The sequence below is a fragment of the Dictyostelium discoideum genome (genome assembly GCF_000004695.1).
Source record: "Dictyostelium discoideum AX4 chromosome 3 chromosome, whole genome shotgun sequence".
Lineage (NCBI taxonomy): Eukaryota > Evosea > Eumycetozoa > Dictyosteliales > Dictyosteliaceae > Dictyostelium > Dictyostelium discoideum.
In genome coordinates, this window is record NC_007089.4 from 4,917,570 (window position 1) to 4,934,608 (window position 17,039).

Here is a 17,039-nt window from a genome sequence, read left to right on the forward strand (position 1 = left end):
TTTAAAAATAGAGCACTCAAAAATACACAAAATGATTTAAATGAAAAAAACAAAGGTAACCATTCTTTTTTTTTTTTTTTTTCTTTTTTTTTTTTCTTTTTTTTTTTTTTTTTTTTTTTTTTTTTTTGGTAAAGAAAGTTCAATTTTATTTATTATTATTTTTTACCATAGACTATTGTTTGAAACAAAAAATGAAATGAATTATTATTATTATTATTAATAAGTTATTAAAAAAAAAAAACCCATTTACCCCCCTTTGAATTTACCAATTGTTAGGTATTCTTCAATTTTATAAATAAAATCAATTTACTTCATAGTAATAATAATTAATTTATATGTATTTTTGAAAGAATTTAAAATTAAAATCATGAAAAAGAATTTAAAATTAAAAGCAATGACAACAACCACACTTGAAAATACCACATTCCAAACTTTAAAAAAGGAAGGAGTTTTTTTTTTTTTTGATTTTTTTTTTTAAAACCCATTTTGCTTTTAACCAATAAAAAAAAATAGGTTATAAACTTTTGAATTACTAAAAAAAAAAAAAATTATTAAATTTTAATTTCAAAAAAAATAATAATATGTGGTGTGTGTCTTGAATTCATGCAAAAATGATCTGAAATTTAATTTTAACCTCACTTTTTAAACACCAACACATTCACGCATTTCCTTAATTTATTATATTGGTTAATTTTACAATTATAATTTTTTTTTTTTTTTTTTTCTTTTTATATTATTTTTTCTTAATACTTTTATTTTATTTTATTTTATTATATCTATAAAAAGGTTGTTCGGATATAAAAATGTAAGCAATGAAGTTGTGAAATGTAATTTTATTCATAAATATTAATTAAAAAATGTAACTTTAATTATCTTTCAAAAAAATATAATAAAATATATTAAAAACTGAGATGAATAATAAAAAAAAAAAAAAATAATAAAAAATATTAAATAATTGAAAACTATTTTATTAAAATACAAGATAATAAATTGTGTAGTTAAACACTCAACTTTTCATTATATTTGGTTTTTATTTGTCCCTTAATTAATAATAAATTATAGATAATTAAAAAAAAAAAGAAAAAATAATTTTAGCCAAATCTAGCCGACTCTAACAGATTAATTAAAAAAAAAAAAAAAGTGATTCCAAATGGAAAAATATAGAACTCCAAGTTAAGTAGATTTTAAATGATAGGTATTCTTCAATTTTATAAATAAAATCAATTTAATTCATAGTTATAATAATTAATTTATATGTATTTTTATTTTTATTTAAATTAAAAACGATGATAACAACCACACTTTAAAAATACCACACCCATTTAGCTTGTGATCAATAAAAAAATAGATTATTAACTTAAAAACAATACATTTCCCTAACCTTTATATTGGTTAATATTACAATTATAATTCTTTTTTTTTTTTTTTTTATTATTTTTTCGGTATACTTTTATTTTATTTTATTTTTTTTTTTTTTCTATAAAAAAAGATACAATTTTTTATTTATTTATTATAAAAAATTTCAATATAATTTTAAAAAGGTAAAAAATAAATATATAAATATAAATTTGAAAGCAAAGTGATCATCACTATTATAGCTATTAAAAATCTTAACATGATTATTTTTTATCTTTTTTTAAAAAAAACTATTAATATATATATTTTTAAAAGTTTTTCTTAAATGGAAATAATGTTTTGGAATGTTTTGATAAATGCACTATAAAAAAAGATCCAAATTATACAAAAAATTGTTTAAAATTTGTTGTAGAGAAACATTGTACCACTTTATTACTTGAATGTACAAATGAATGTTCTATAAACTAGTAATAAAGTTTATTATTAACAATAATAATAAAATTATTATATTTCACCACAAAAATTTGGAAATAAATTTTTTTTTTTTTAGTATTTGGAATTTATATCTCTTTTTACAATTTTTTAATTATTTTTATTATTTAAATAATCATCAAAAAATTGTCTAAAATGAAACACTTATCTTTTTTTTTTTTTTTTTTTTTTAAATTTTTTTTTTTATTTTTATATAATAAATTTGGTTTTGTTACGAAAAAAAAAAATATACACTTGTCCCATGCCAAAATTAATATGGCTGCTGAAATTAATATGATAATTTTGGCATAGGACTTATGTCTGCTAGAATTACCATATTAATTTCAGCAGCCATATTAATTTTGACATGCAAAGACCAACTATTTTAGGTTGAAATTAATATGGCTGCCGAAATTAATACGGTAATTTTGGGCATAGAAAAATAAAAAAAAAAACTCAAAGTCATTTAATTAATAATAATCATCTCAAATATAAAAGAATTAAAAATAATAATAAAAAAAAGCTCATGGGATTAATTATAGTAACAATACTGACTACAAGAATAATTATAAAATAAAAAAAAATAAAAAAAAAATCTTTTTTTATCTTTTTATTTTCATTTCTAATTTATTTTCATGTGTTCAAAAAAAGTGGTGGTTTAAAACAATTTATTTAATTTTAAACTGTATGATTGTTTAAACAATTTCGAAATAAGTTTCTTTAATTTCTGTATTTCTTTTTTTTATTTTATTTTATTTCATTTCATTTCATTTCATTTCATTCTATTTTTTTTTTTTTTTTTTTTTTTTTTTTTTCTGTTTTTTTTTTTTTTTTTTTTTTTTTTTTTTTTTTTTTTTTTATTTTTTTTTTAATTATTTTAATTAATTTAATTATATAATGATTTAATAATAAAAAACTCCAATCTCTGGATATAGTGGTAAACATCCTGAGTTAGGTCGGATCTCCCCATATTAATTTTTGTATATTTAAGTTATTTATTAATTATTATTATTATTATTATTATAATTAACCGAAGGGATATCTTTTACTTTTTTTTTATATATAATTGTTTGAAACTTTAAAAAATAAAAAAAAAAAAAAAAATTAAAAAAAAAAATTTAAAAAAAAAAATATAAAAAAAAAAATATAAAAAAATGGATTATAAACTTAAAAAACTACATTTCCCTAACTTTTATATTGGTTAATATTACAATTATAATTTTTTTTTTTATTATTATTTTTTCGGTATACTTTTATTTTATTTTATTTTATTTTTTTCTATAAAGAAAGATACAATTTTTTATTTATTTATTATAAAAAATTTCAATATAATTTTAAAAAGGTAAAAAATAAATATATAAATATAAGAAAAACTTTTAAAAATATATATATTAATAGTTTTTTTTAAAAAAAGATAAAAAATAATCATGTTAAGATTTTTAATAGCTATAATAGTGATGATCACTTTACTTTCAAATTTAAATACTGTAAATGGAAATAATTTTCCCAATTTTTTCGAATGTTATAATAAATGCACTATAAAAAAAGATCCAAATTATTCAAAAAATTGTTTAACAGTATTTCCAGAGGAACATTGTGCCACCTTATTACGTGAATGTGCAAAAGAATGCTCTAATGTTCATTAAACTTGTAATCAAGTTTATTATTAACAATAATAATAAAATTATTATATTTCACCACAAAAATTTGGAAATAAATTTTTTTTTTTTTTTAGTATTTGGAATTTATCTCTCTTTTTCCAATTTTTTTCATTTTTTTTATTATTTAAATAATCATCAAAAAATTGTCTAAAATGAAACACTTATCTTTTTTTTTTTTTTTTTTTTTTAAATTTTTTTTTATTTTTATATAATAAATTTGGTTTTGTTACGAAAAAAAAAATATATACTCTTTAAACTTGAAAATTATCAAAGTTGGGAAATCTTTAATATAATACTAAATTTTGGCAATATTTATACTTTTATTTTAAACCCAAATGAAACCACCATGTTGCAGGGAAATTTCAATAAATTTTCTTTCCACTGCGCAATGAATTTTTTAATTTAATTTCCCTACTCTATAGAAACCTGATCGAATCCTGGTCACTGTCAGTTGTAACAACATATACCCTGCAAGACATCCATTGTTTGATATCTTTAATAATCCACCAGTTCGACATTCGTTATTTTATGGTCGTCCACGATGTAAACTAAACAAAAAGTTTGTTCCGCCATTGATTCTGTGAGTCGATATGGGTATACCTGTACTCATACTTTTTATTCCATTCTTCAATTATGTGGGAACTAGTGACCCACCTTCTCAAGGTTATTGTTAACAAATAATATTGATATTGGTGATAATTTCCTTTGTGCTAATTATTACAAATTTATTTGTAACAGAAGACAAAAAATTTAGGATTCTAACTATAGTCAATCACCACTTCTACTGCCAATTATCGGGGAGCAATGAGACTATTAATATCAATTCAAAAGGTTTTATACTTGGTAAAATAATAATAATACAACAACAACAACAACAACAACAACAACAACAACAACAACAACAACAACAACAACAACAACAACAACAACAACAACAACAACAACAACAACAACAACAGCAACAGTAGCATCAACAACCATTCAACAAGTTTATCAAGTTTAAATTCGATGGAAATAGTATTGGTTGTGGTATAAGAAGAGAAAAAAGTGGATATCAGTAATGGTTTAGGTGGTATAGAGGTCAAATTTTCCAAAATCAAATTCAATGACATTGTTTTAGATTTGGTAGTGTTAACGCAGCATCAATGATTGGTAAAAATCAAGTTTTTCAATATCACAGCATCTACAACCCTCACCAAATACAAACACGATAACCAGTAGAACAACTCAAACAAACAAACATATCCAACAATACAATCACCATCACAACTACTACAATCACTTAAGGTTACATATATAAATAAATATATAAAAAAATAAATAAAAAATTTAATTCATTGTTAACTTTATAAAATTAAAACATAAATTTCTTTATTTTTACTTTTTTTTATTAAGTTATTTTGAAAAGTATAATTTTTGATTTGGAATAGACTCAAATTCATTTTTAATTTGTTATAAGTGATCAAAAGCAAAAAAAAATTGCCTAAATTAAATTGATTAAAAAAAAAAAAAAAAAAAAAATTTAAAAGATTTATTTATTAAGATTTAATAATAATAATAATAATAATAATAATAATAATAATAATAATAATAATAATAATAATAATAATAATAATAATAATAATAATAATAAATCAATCACTCTTTCTAAATATAAAAAAAATTATTATCCATATTACTTAAATAATAAATTAATCAAATATATATAAAACAAATAGTCACTTGTTGAAAGAGTTGACTAAGGGTGGTTGGATGTAAAAATTTCAGCATTAAAGTGGTGAAAAGTAATTTTGTGCGACACTGTGGGTTTGTCTCCTTTTTTTTTTTTTTCACTTTTATTTTTTTATTTTACATGCAACTCCCCTTAGATTTCACAAAATAAAAAAAAAATAAAAAAAGGTTTTTGGGCAAAAAAAAAAATCACCACAAACAACACTACCAAAATGTAAGGTCACCAGAGAAAAAAACTTAAGAAATTTTACTATTTTTTGAGAAATTAAACTACCCAAAAACTCATATTTTAAGAAACGATATTATAATTTTTATAAAATTTTTAACAAACTAATATCAATTTTTAATTAATAATTAATCACACAAATAATAAAAAAGAATCTGGCCATAATAAAAATATATTTTAATAAATTAAAAATTGATAAAATCTAATATTATTTAATTAAAATTGAATATTAATTTGTCATTAAATTATAATAAAATTGGTAGTTATGAAAATCTTTCATATACTACTAAATTTTGGAAATATTTATAGTTTTTTTTAAACCCAATATGAAACCACCATTTTTTAGTTTAAAAAAAAAATCTCCAAAAACAAAACTATCGAAATGTGTGGTTAAAAACTAAATTTTAAAATAATTAATATTTTTATTTTTTTTATTTTTTGCAATAAAGTTTTGAAAAGTAATTTTACGCTGCGATTGTTGGTTGGTTGAATCTTTTTTTTTTACTTTAATTTTTTAAATTTCTATGCAACTACCCCTATAAAAAGGATACAATTTTTTATTTATTTTATTTTATTATAAAAAATTTCAATATAATTTTAAAATTTAAAATAAATATATAAATATAAAAAAAACTTTCAAAAAAAAATATATAAATTAATAGTTTTTTAAAAAAAAGATAAAAAATAAACATGTTAAGATTTTTAATAGCCATTTTAGTGATGATCACTTTACTTTCAAATTTAAATGGGGTAAATGGAAATGATTTTTACAAATGTTTGCATCAATGCTATGAAAAAAGAAATCCATATTATGCAAAAGAGTGTTTTGTAAACAATACACATATAGAATGTAAACAATTATTAAATGAATGTTTAAAGGAATGCAGAGCTTAATAAATAATAAACTTGTAATCGAATTTGTTATTAATAATAATAAAATTATTATTTTCACTCTAAAAATTTTTTAAAATATTTTTATTTTTAATAATTGAAATTTATCTCCATTTTTCCAATTTTTTTCATTATTTTTATTATTTAATTAATCATTAAAAAATTATCTAAAATAATACAATTATCTTTTTTTTTCTTTTTTTTTTTTTTTAAATTTTTTTTTGTTTTTTATATATTTATTTATTTGTATATCAAAAAACAAATAAAAAACTATAAATATTTTTATTAATTATTTGTATGTCAAATGTATTTATTGAAAAAATAAAAAAATCTGAAGATTCAAGCTTTTTAAACTTGGAAATTTTCATAGTTGGAGGGTTTTGATAATATTGTTTAAATTGGTGCAGGGTAGGGTTTTATCCTTATTGTATCCCTTAAACACTCTTATTAATAATTTTTAGCATGTTTAAAGTTTCTCTAAATACCAAATTGACACAAAATGCTTATGGAGAAAAAAAAGGATTCTTTGTCATTCAAAAATCAGAAGACCCAATTTTTTGAAAAAAAAAATTAGAGCGTCATTTTATGAAAGTACAATATTAATTTAACTTTTTCCTTTTCTTCTTTACTTTCATAAAATCCCACTATAATTTTTTCTTTCAAAAATATGGTCCTCTGATTTTTCAATGATAAAGAACCTTTTCTAATCATTTCAATTTCAACAAATACAACAACTACTGTTACCACTACTAATACCTCAACAAATTTAAAAAAAAAAAAATAATAAAATTTTTAATTGTACAAATATATTTTTTTTTTATTATTATTTATTATTATTTATTATTATTATTTATTATTATTATTTATTATTTATTATTAAATTAAAATTACATTAATTTACAATTTTCATCTTTTGAATTTTTATATAATTTATGAGTTATTGAATTACCATTTATATCAATTTTAATAATATTATTTATAAATGATAAACAATTTGAATTTGAAATATTTTGAGACTGAATTGTAATTAATTCTTTTAAAACTTTTTGTAATTCTAAAGCACCTTTATTTTTAATACCATTACAAGATAAATCTAAATATTGAAGATGATTATTACTTTTTAAAAGTTTTGAAAAATGTGAACAACCTTTATTCTTTATATCATTATTACTCAAGAATAAATGAGTTAGAGTTGTATTTGATTTCAATGAATCAGCAATCACTTGAGCACCTTCCTTTTTCATTGAAACGCAATGAAGATATAAATAACGTAATGATTTATTATGTTGTAATGATTTTGCCAACTCTAAACAACCTGGAGCACCAAATAAATTAAAACTTAAATTGAGTTCTTTTATAGTTTGATTAAATGATAATGATTCACAAATGATACTTAACGATTCTTGGTTAATCTGATTCGATGATAAATCTAAAATTTTAATATACTGAGTTTGAAAAATTACATTCCTAATTATAATTGATTCTTGAAATGATATCATCGTCCTTCTAAGATATAATGATTTTAATTTTGATTTACTTTTTTCTAATTTTGATACACTACTATTATTGATATTGATATTATTATTGATATTATTATTGATATTATTGTTATTGTTATTGTTATTATTGTAATCTAAATTACCCGCTATTGAATTTAAAATTGATTTTACACCAGATAATGATATTTTATTCTCAGAGATATCAAATGACCTTAAGGTTGTATTATCTCTTAGAAAGTTTTTACCAATATCTTCAGCACCATTTGGATAGATACCATTATTTGAAAGATTTAAATTCTTTATATTTGGTGCTTTATTTAAATATTGAATTAAAATTGCTAAACCATCAGTACATAATGAAATATTTGAAAGATTAATAGTTTTCAATGATGTTAATCTTGGTAATAAATCCCTAATCAATGCAATACAATCCAATCCTATTCGTTTGTTATTACTTAGATCAAGTATTTTTAAATCTGATTTTTTAAATGGTTTATGTGATAATGTAACATTATTTTTAATAATTTCATTACTTTTTTTATTATTTGTTGTTATTGATGAAATTTCTAAATTATTCATATTTTTATTATTTGTTGTATCTGTTGTAGTTGTTGTTATTGTTGTTGTAGTTGTTGTTGTAGTAATTGTAGCTTCTTCTTGTTGAATTGGATATTTTAAAGAAATATTTGAAAGATTATTATAAAGTTTATTTGGTAATGGTAAAGAAGAAGCTGAATTTAATGAATTAAAAGATGATGATGGTGATGATGATTTTAAACTTATTATTATTATTATTATTATTATTATTATTATTATTATTATTATTATTATTATTATTATTATTATTATTATTATTATTATTATTATTATTATTATTATTATTATTATTATTATTATTATTATTATTTGATGAATTTAAAAATATATTACTATTTCTTTGATTTGATTTTTCATTTTCTTTATTTGTTTCAAGTAAAGTGAAAAATAAAAATTCTAAACCTAATTTTGTGAAATTATTATTTGATAAATCTAAATGTTCTAAACAATTGAAACAATTTAATTTTAATGATTTTGATAATGTAATTAATTGAGTATCATTTAATTGTACACCTCTTAATATTAATTTCTTTATATTATAAATTGTGATAATGTTACTAACCAACTCAATACATCTGTCACCCAACTGAATTGACGTGATCTCTAAAGACTCTAATGGGGGTTGATATAGTAATGATGAAATTTTGCAAAAGAAAGGCATTGTTAAACTCGTGAGAATCTTATTCACTGAATCCAATGTTGACGGTGACTGGATTATAACCTCCTCCAATGACTCATTATGATCCTGTTTTAAAATACTTGATTTCATTAATAATCTCGATAATTCCTCATCACAATTCAAAAATTTCAATATTTTGATAGTTCTTGGTATTATCTCTCTCCATTGTTTACAAACAATAACACAACTTAAAAATTGTTTACTTGGATAAATACCACCATGAACCATTGTTAATATCTTTAATAATACTACTTTTGGTAAACAATTATTTAAATTTATAAATTTTGATATTACTAATGTTGTTGTTGAACTTTTTTTATCACCACCACCACTTGAAATAGTTGTAATTTTTGTCATTTTTTTCCCTTTATTATTATTATTATATTAATATAAATATATACATATAGGTATATATATATATATATATATATATATTAATATAATATTTTTTTTTTTTTTTTTTTTTTTTTTTTTTTAAGGGAAATTTGAAAAAAAAAAACTTGATTTTTTTTTTTTTAAAAAAAACACAGTGCTGATGAAAAATTTTAAAAAAAAAAATATCAAAAAAAAAAAAAAAATAAAAATAAAAAAAAAATTTGGCAAAGAAATTGAACTCTTTTTATTTTTTGATATATCAAGATGTATTAAAAAAATGAAAAAAAAAAATAATTAATAATTTTAAAATAGTTTTTTTTTTATTATTTTTTTTTTTTATGATATTTTTAGTTTTTTTTTTTTAGTTTTTTTTTTAGTTTTTTTTTTAATAAATTAATTTATTCCTTTTTAACTTTTTTAAAATTACCACCTTTTTTGAAACCACCTTTCTTGAAACCACCTTTCTTGAAACCACCTTTTTTGAAACCACCATTTTTGGCGGCATTCTTTTTTCTTTCAATGATTTTTTCCCACTCTTTCTTCTCCTCTTCACCTTCGAGGAGATTGTAAGTTGGGATTTGGCCACCGATTTCTTTTTTAGTTTCAGTGAGTGATTCTATGGCACGTTTGCAAGATTCAGCGGTTTTATAACGAACTGAACCATTCTCTTCGTCACTGTTATAACCAACGAATTGAACCTCACCATATTGTGAGAAGATCTCTTTGATATCACCTCTGTGTAAACCTTTACCAACACCTTTGAAACATAAGATAACACCTGGAATCATTACTTCCTCTTCTTCTACTTCTTTTTTTACATCTTTATTATCACCATCGTTGTCATCATCATCACCATTTTCTCTGTCTGCTTCTTTCTTAGCTTTTCTCTTTTTATCGCCATTTGTTGATGCAAAGAACTTCTCTTTTTCGTCTTTCTTTTCATCTGAGAATTGTTTAAAAGTTTGATAAATCAATTCCTTTTCACCGAGTTTTGGTGCTTCAGTAATAATTTTATTTACAATCTCTTCAGTTTCGAAATCGGCTAAAAATGATCCTTTGAATGATTTATCGGACTTCTTTCTTAATCTAACTGAAACTACCTTATAACCACCATTTGCATTGAAAAACTCTTGAACTTTTTCAATGGTTGTATCCTCTGGCCAACCTTTGCTATATAATGTTTTACCACAATCAATATTCTCTGGTAATGGATCTAATCTTCTAACCATTTTACCATCTTCACTAACTTGTAATCTTGTTGATTTCTTTAATGCTTCTGTAATTAATTGTAAATCTGTTGAAATTGTTTTCATTCTATTGAATGATGCAATAACATCAATTGAAATATCTAAAAATAATAATATTAAAAATAATAAAAAATCGATTAGAATAATATTCATATTTATTTTTTTAAAAAAAAAAAAAAAAAAAAAGGTTATTATTATAACATTACTTACAATTGTCAACATTTTTAGCAGCTTCAGATCTTAAAAATTTATCTCTTGGGAAATTTGAATCACTAAAATAATATTCAACTTGTTTTAAGATTTGAGTTGATGTTTCTTCTGACATTTTTTTATATATATAAGAATTTATTTATAAAAAAAATGAGATGAAAAAAAAAAAAAATTGTTTTCGTTTTTTTTTTTTTCGTTAATTTTTTTTTTTTTTTTTTTGAAAATTTTTTTTATTTTTTTTATTTTTTTTTTTTTTTAAAAAATTTTGTTAAATTTCACAAACCAACGTTAAACTAATACTTCAACCTTAAGTTCAAATATAATTTTATTTTTAATAATAAAAAAAAAAAAAAAAAAAAGAAAAAAAATTTTTTTTGCTGCTTTTTATTCTGTTTTTTTAATTATAAAATCTTAATTTAAAACTTTTGATAATAATATTGGAAATTTTTTGATTACTTTTTTTTTTTTTTTTTATTTTTTTTTAATTTTTTTTTTTTTTTTAAAAATTTCCTTTTAAAATTTTTTTTAAGATAACCCTTTAATTAATATTGTTTCTACTGTTGTAAATAATACAATTATAGGAAATTTTATTATAGGAAATTCCCCATAACAATAATATTAACAAATAATAATATTTATTAACATTTAACAGGATTTTTTAAATTTGTCTTTACGCTGGGACCTAAGCAGTAGGGCGTGACCGATAAGGGATCCACTGTTATTGCTTTTTGCAAACTATTTCCACAACGCAGTACGATTTGTTTCGGCCTGCAATTTTTAATTCTATCCTAATTGGATAACCTTTTAATAATTAAAGAAAAAAAAAAAAAATAAAAAAAAAATAAATAAATAAAAAAAAAAAAATTAACAAAATAAAATAAAATAAAATAAATAAATAAAATGAAATGAAATAAAATAAAAAAAAGATTTAAAATTTAAAATCACAGGGTGTACACTTTTTTTTTTTTTAATATTTTCATTTTTATAGTAATCAATTATCATTTTTTTTTTTTTTTCAATAAAATAAATAATCATATATATTAATTGATTTTTTATTTATTATTTTAATTAAACCAATTTGAAAATATTTTTATTTTTATTTCTTTTTTTATGTTTTAAATTAAAATTCTTTTTTAAATTAATTTTCGTCATAATAATAATTAATTTTGAAATATTTTAAATTTATCATGAAGAGTTTTTTTTTTTTCTTTAATTATTAAAAGTTTATCCAAGAATAGGATAGTGACAAAAATTGCAACCCGAAACAAGTCGTGTTGCGTTTGTGGAAATAGTTTGCAAAAAGCAATAACAGTGGATCCCTTATCGGTCACGCCCTACTGCTTTAGTCCCAGCGTAAAGATAACTTTAAAAATTCATTCATCACTTTTTTAAATATTAAAGCATGTTCATTTTTTTTTATGGGTTAAAATTTTTAATTTTTTTGATGAAAATTTTGAAATTTTTTATTTTTTTTTTTATTTTTTTTTTTTTAACATTCTTTTTTAGTTCCTTTTTTATTTTTATTTTTTTTTAATTTGAACTTTGGTTGGCAATTTTAAATTTTTTAAAAAAATTATTATTTATTGATATTAATGAAAATAGTTAAATTATTTTTTGTTTGGGCACCAATTCAAATTATGATTTTCTTTGAATTGTTTTTTTTACATGATTCAAAGATTTTTTTTTTTTGATTTTTTTTTTTTTTTTAATTACAACACTACCCCTTTCATATTTAGAATTTTTTTCTTTTTTTTTTTTTTTATTATTTTTAATTTTCTTTTTTTTTTTTTTTTTTATATTTCTAACCAATTGGTTTTGTTTGTAATTAAAATAGAATAAAGATGGAGTTCTTTTCAAATTTATATGGAAAATATTTATCAAAACAAACAAATGTTAATAATCATTATTCAAACAATAATTCTATTTCATCAAATATCGATTTTGAATCAATGAATCTTGGTTCGATTAATAGGATTATTGGTTTTGAATTTGATGAAGATTTTTTTAAAAAAATTGATAGTAATGGTGATACTGCTCTAACTTTTTTTATTTCTGAAATTATAAAATTTCAAAAATCTCAATCATTTAATACCGATTTAAAATTATTTAATAATTCAAAATATAGATATTTATTAGACATACAAAATGATTTTGGTGAAGTTTGTATTTTTTTATAATAATAAATACCTAAAATTTTATAAATAAATTTTATAAATGTTTTTTTTTTTTTTTTTGAAAAATTAACATTTTTATTTACTATTTTTTTTTTAAAAAAAAAGACACCATTACATGTTGCAGGTTATTACAAATAATAAAACATTGACAGAGGCTTTGTAAAAGCTAATGCAAATGCAGGAATTAAAGATTATAGAAATTTAACCCCATTAGATATGGCAATTATGTTGGAATATAATGATATTATAAAAATATTGGAAACTTCTGAAACTTCAAAACAATCAAATGTTCAATCAAATATTTATAATTGGGGAGAAATTCTTACCTCAGATTTTTTATTAAAATCAGAATGGTGGGTACTAGATAAAAAAAAAAAAAAAAAAAAAAAAAAAAAAAAAAGAATTTCTAATATTTAGTAAACTATTTACTAATTATAAATCATTTTTTTTATTTTTTATTTTTTATTTTTTTTATGAAATCCAAAAAAAAAGTAAACCAATTAAAATTTTATTTAATGATGAATTATGTTCACCAATTTCAATTGAATATGGTCAAAATTTTAGTTTAATTTTAACAGATACTGGTGCAGTTTATAGTAGTGGTTTATGTTCATATGGTAAAACAGGTCATAAAATGAAGAGAGATATATCAATACCAACACAAATTAAGTCTTTAGAAAATAAACGTATAAAATCAATTTCATGTGGTTCACATCATTCATTAGCATTGGACGATTTAGGTTTAGTTTATTCTTGGGGAAATGGATCAAATGGTAGATTAGGATTAGAATTACATATTTTAGGTGAAAAAAAAATTGTATCAACACCAACTTTAATCTCAACAATTGCTTCAAATACTTTGGATCCTGTGGTTGTTCAAATTTCAGCGGGTTTTGATAATTCTTTTCTTATTACATCAAATGGTAGTGTTTATAGTTTTGGCAGTGCAATATCGGAGAAATTGGGTTATGACGGCACGGTATTGGGTTACCAAGCATTGCCAAGAAAAATTGAATCAATACCTCCAATGAAACAAGTATCAGCTAGTAATTTACATACAGTTCTACTTGATACATGTGGTAATGTATATGCATTTGGTTCACCAACAAATGGTAGATTAGGTAGACCATCAAATGGGCCTCGTAATGATTATAAACCAACAATGGTTAGTTTTGGTAGTGGTGGTGGTGATGGAACAGTTATAAAAAAAATTGCAACTGGTACAAATTTTACAATTGTTTTAAGTGACAGTGGTGAACTTTTTGGTTGGGGTGGGAATTCTAATGGTCAATTGGGGGTTGAACCAATATGTAATGTTTCAGATTCATTTGATTCACCTACTTTAATTAAATGTTTATCCAATTTAAATTGTGGTAAAATTACAATTCATGATTTTGCAGTTGGTGATCAACATGTTGTTATATTAAGTGATGTTGGGGAAGTTTTTTGTTTTGGTGAGGATAGAAAGGCACAATGTGGAATTGGTATATCATATCCAGGCTACAATGACATATCATTAACACAAATTCAATCAAATAATTTCAATGGACGTAATATTTTTAAAGTTTATGCTGGTGCTAATAATACAATGGTATCATTATCACCTGATCATCATATATTTGGTGAAGAATTATTAAAACTTTTAAATTCAAATTTATTCACTGATATAAAATTAAAAGTTACAGAATCAGATCAAATCATTAATGCTCATAAAATTGTATTAGCAGCACGTTGTAAAAAATTTCATTCATTAATTTCATTACAATTAAATAATCCAACAAAACCTCAATCAATTAAATATAATGATTATGATAATAATAGTACAACCAAATATATAACATCAGAAATTATAGATGGTATACTTTATATTACTTTTCCAATATCTTTTAAAGTTTTAAATTTATTTTTAAAATATTTATATTCAGATCATGTAAATTTAGTAAGTTATTTTATTTTTATTTTATTTTTTAAAAAAATATCATTTTTTAATTATTGGTTTTTTTATTATTTTTTTTCATAAAGACTCAATCAATTACAGATGAATTAGGTGAATTATCACACTGTATGGGGGTGGGTAGATTATCATATCTTTGTAATTTTAAAAATAATTTATCATTACAAAAATTACCAATCTCTACATTATTAGAAGATTTAAAGAAAATTCAAAATCAAGAATATATTGATATTTATTCAAATGTTCAATTTAATTGTGTATCAAATGCTGATCCCTTAGAAAATGGAGTTATTAAATCATATAAATTATTTTCAAATTTAGGTTCATTTTATTTTAAAAAAATGTTGGGGGTAGGTTTTTAATTTTATTTTTATTGCCAAAAAAAAAAAAAAAAAAAAAAAACCAAAAAATAATAATAAAAAGTTATTTTAATTTTTTTTATAGGGATCATATATAGAATCTGAACAAAATGAAATTCATTTAAATCAAACATCAATTCATGGTTTAAGATCATTATTAAAATATTGTTATTGTGAAGAAATCCCTGAAGATATAAATGAATGTATAGAATTAATTATATTATCTGATATTCATTCAATGCATAGAGCAAAGGATATAACATCAGCTAAAATAAGATCACTAATGGATAATGATTCAATTTGTTATATTTACCATATTTCTAAATTATATAATGTTAAACCACTTTCAATTTGGTGTTTGGCAAAATTAAATTTAATTTCAACAACACAAGAAAATTTAAAAAAATTACCATATTTTGATCAATTACCAAATGAATTGAAAATTGAAATCTTAAATTCCTTAAAAAAATAAACAATTACTAAAAATATACTCTTGGATAAGAAAAAAAATTAAATTTTCAACAATAATATATAAATGATACCATTGTTGTAATAATAATATATATAGTAATAATAAAAAAAATATGAATAATAATAAAAATATTTAGCAACAGTAATTAAATTAATAATAGTAATATTATATATATATAGTAATAGTAATAGTAATAGTAATTTAATTTATAATTATAATAATAATGATATTTTCTTAAATAAAATAAATGGTATCAGTTATTTTAAAAAGAAATAACCGCAATAATTTTTTAAATGAATGGGGGTATGAAACTATTAATAAAATTATTTGTTTTTATTTGATTTTTATTTTTTTTTTTTTTCAAAAAAATGGTTCATTAAAAAATCACCCACCATTAATATCCATAATTTTTCCATAGTTATTAATAGTTTAAAATCCCAGGGATTAGCACAAATATGGATATAAATCCTTTTACCAAATTTTTTTTATTAATTGAAGAGGATTTAGTATGGTCAGATTTTTTTTAAAAAATTTATTATTAATAAAAACAAATTAGATTTCATTTTAAAATTAAAATGTGTGTGGTTATGTTTAAGTATCATAAAGAAAGTTTGAAAATTTAGTTTAATAATTAAAAGAGGAATAAGAAAGGTAATAATTTCTGCTACTACCTAGATGATAATAGATATGTTCCAAAAAAGAAAAAATAAAAAAAAAAAAAAAAAAAAAGAATTATTATTATAAATAGGATGTAGAAAAAAAAAAAAAAAACAAATTATACAATTAATTTAGAATACCATAAACTAAATAGTAAAATTTATAATGACACTTTTAGGTAAACTTCATTTTATATATTTTATTATATTTTAATTTAAAAAACTAATTTATTTTTTTATAACTTAGGTTCAATCACTTCAATTACAACAAACAACAAAACAAAAGTAAATTCAATTAATGTTGATAAATCATTAAATATTTGTTCAAATTCCCCAGTTTATAATGAACAATGCAGATGGAACCCAAATATTTTATGGCGTCATGGTGGAGGTCGTAATAATTTTACTGCTGCTTAATTCATAACATTAATTTAACAAAAAAAAAAAAAAACACACTATTTGCTATTATTATTTTACAAAA

The 17,039-nt window shown here is 20.1% G+C and overlaps 8 protein-coding genes and 2 non-coding genes across 10 annotated transcripts; 6 read left to right on the plus strand and 4 right to left on the minus strand.

Annotated features, from left to right (window-relative positions):
* Positions 1-3,254: 3,254 nt before the first annotated feature.
* Positions 3,255-3,473, plus strand: DDB_G0281753 (hypothetical protein; the record flags this gene model as incomplete). The annotated part of the gene is made up of 1 exon (XM_635528.1): positions 3,255-3,473. One exon carries the CDS (start codon positions 3,255-3,257, stop codon positions 3,471-3,473), a length of 219 nt encoding a protein of 72 aa, XP_640620.1.
* Positions 3,474-4,078: 605 nt separating this feature from the next.
* DDB_G0281755 (hypothetical protein) lies at positions 4,079-4,456 on the plus strand (the record flags this gene model as incomplete). The annotated part of the gene is made up of 2 exons (XM_635529.1): positions 4,079-4,151; positions 4,227-4,456. 2 exons carry the CDS (start codon positions 4,079-4,081, stop codon positions 4,454-4,456), a joined length of 303 nt encoding a protein of 100 aa, XP_640621.1.
* Positions 4,457-6,135: 1,679 nt separating this feature from the next.
* DDB_G0281757 (hypothetical protein) lies at positions 6,136-6,339 on the plus strand (the record flags this gene model as incomplete). Its single annotated transcript, XM_635530.1, has 1 exon — positions 6,136-6,339. One exon carries the CDS (start codon positions 6,136-6,138, stop codon positions 6,337-6,339), a length of 204 nt encoding a protein of 67 aa, XP_640622.1.
* Positions 6,340-7,223: 884 nt separating this feature from the next.
* DDB_G0281759 (hypothetical protein) lies at positions 7,224-8,414 on the minus strand (the record flags this gene model as incomplete). The annotated part of the gene is made up of 1 exon (XM_635531.1): positions 7,224-8,414. One exon carries the CDS (start codon positions 8,412-8,414, stop codon positions 7,224-7,226), a length of 1,191 nt encoding a protein of 396 aa, XP_640623.1.
* Positions 8,415-8,580: 166 nt separating this feature from the next.
* Positions 8,581-9,468, minus strand: DDB_G0281761 (hypothetical protein; the record flags this gene model as incomplete). The annotated part of the gene is made up of 1 exon (XM_635532.1): positions 8,581-9,468. The coding sequence occupies one exon, from the start codon at positions 9,466-9,468 to the stop codon at positions 8,581-8,583; it is 888 nt and encodes a 295-aa protein (XP_640624.1).
* Positions 9,469-9,884: 416 nt separating this feature from the next.
* DDB_G0281763 (Lupus La protein) lies at positions 9,885-11,058 on the minus strand (the record flags this gene model as incomplete). The annotated part of the gene is made up of 2 exons (XM_635533.1): positions 9,885-10,834; positions 10,944-11,058. 2 exons carry the CDS (start codon positions 11,056-11,058, stop codon positions 9,885-9,887), a joined length of 1,065 nt encoding a protein of 354 aa, XP_640625.1.
* A 551-nt stretch (positions 11,059-11,609) lies between these two features.
* Positions 11,610-11,731, plus strand: rnu4b. The gene has a single exon. It is a non-coding gene (small nuclear RNA).
* A 450-nt stretch (positions 11,732-12,181) lies between these two features.
* Positions 12,182-12,304, minus strand: rnu4a. The gene has a single exon. It is a non-coding gene (small nuclear RNA).
* Positions 12,305-12,784: 480 nt separating this feature from the next.
* Positions 12,785-15,902, plus strand: DDB_G0281767 (ankyrin repeat-containing protein; the record flags this gene model as incomplete). The annotated part of the gene is made up of 6 exons (XM_001732948.1): positions 12,785-13,102; positions 13,223-13,241; positions 13,272-13,470; positions 13,610-15,056; positions 15,140-15,421; positions 15,516-15,902. The coding sequence occupies 6 exons, from the start codon at positions 12,785-12,787 to the stop codon at positions 15,900-15,902; spliced, it is 2,652 nt and encodes an 883-aa protein (XP_001733000.1).
* Positions 15,903-16,724: 822 nt separating this feature from the next.
* On the plus strand, positions 16,725-16,975 carry DDB_G0281769 (hypothetical protein; the record flags this gene model as incomplete). The annotated part of the gene is made up of 2 exons (XM_635536.1): positions 16,725-16,737; positions 16,806-16,975. 2 exons carry the CDS (start codon positions 16,725-16,727, stop codon positions 16,973-16,975), a joined length of 183 nt encoding a protein of 60 aa, XP_640628.1.
* Between the last annotated feature and the right edge of the window lie 64 nt (positions 16,976-17,039).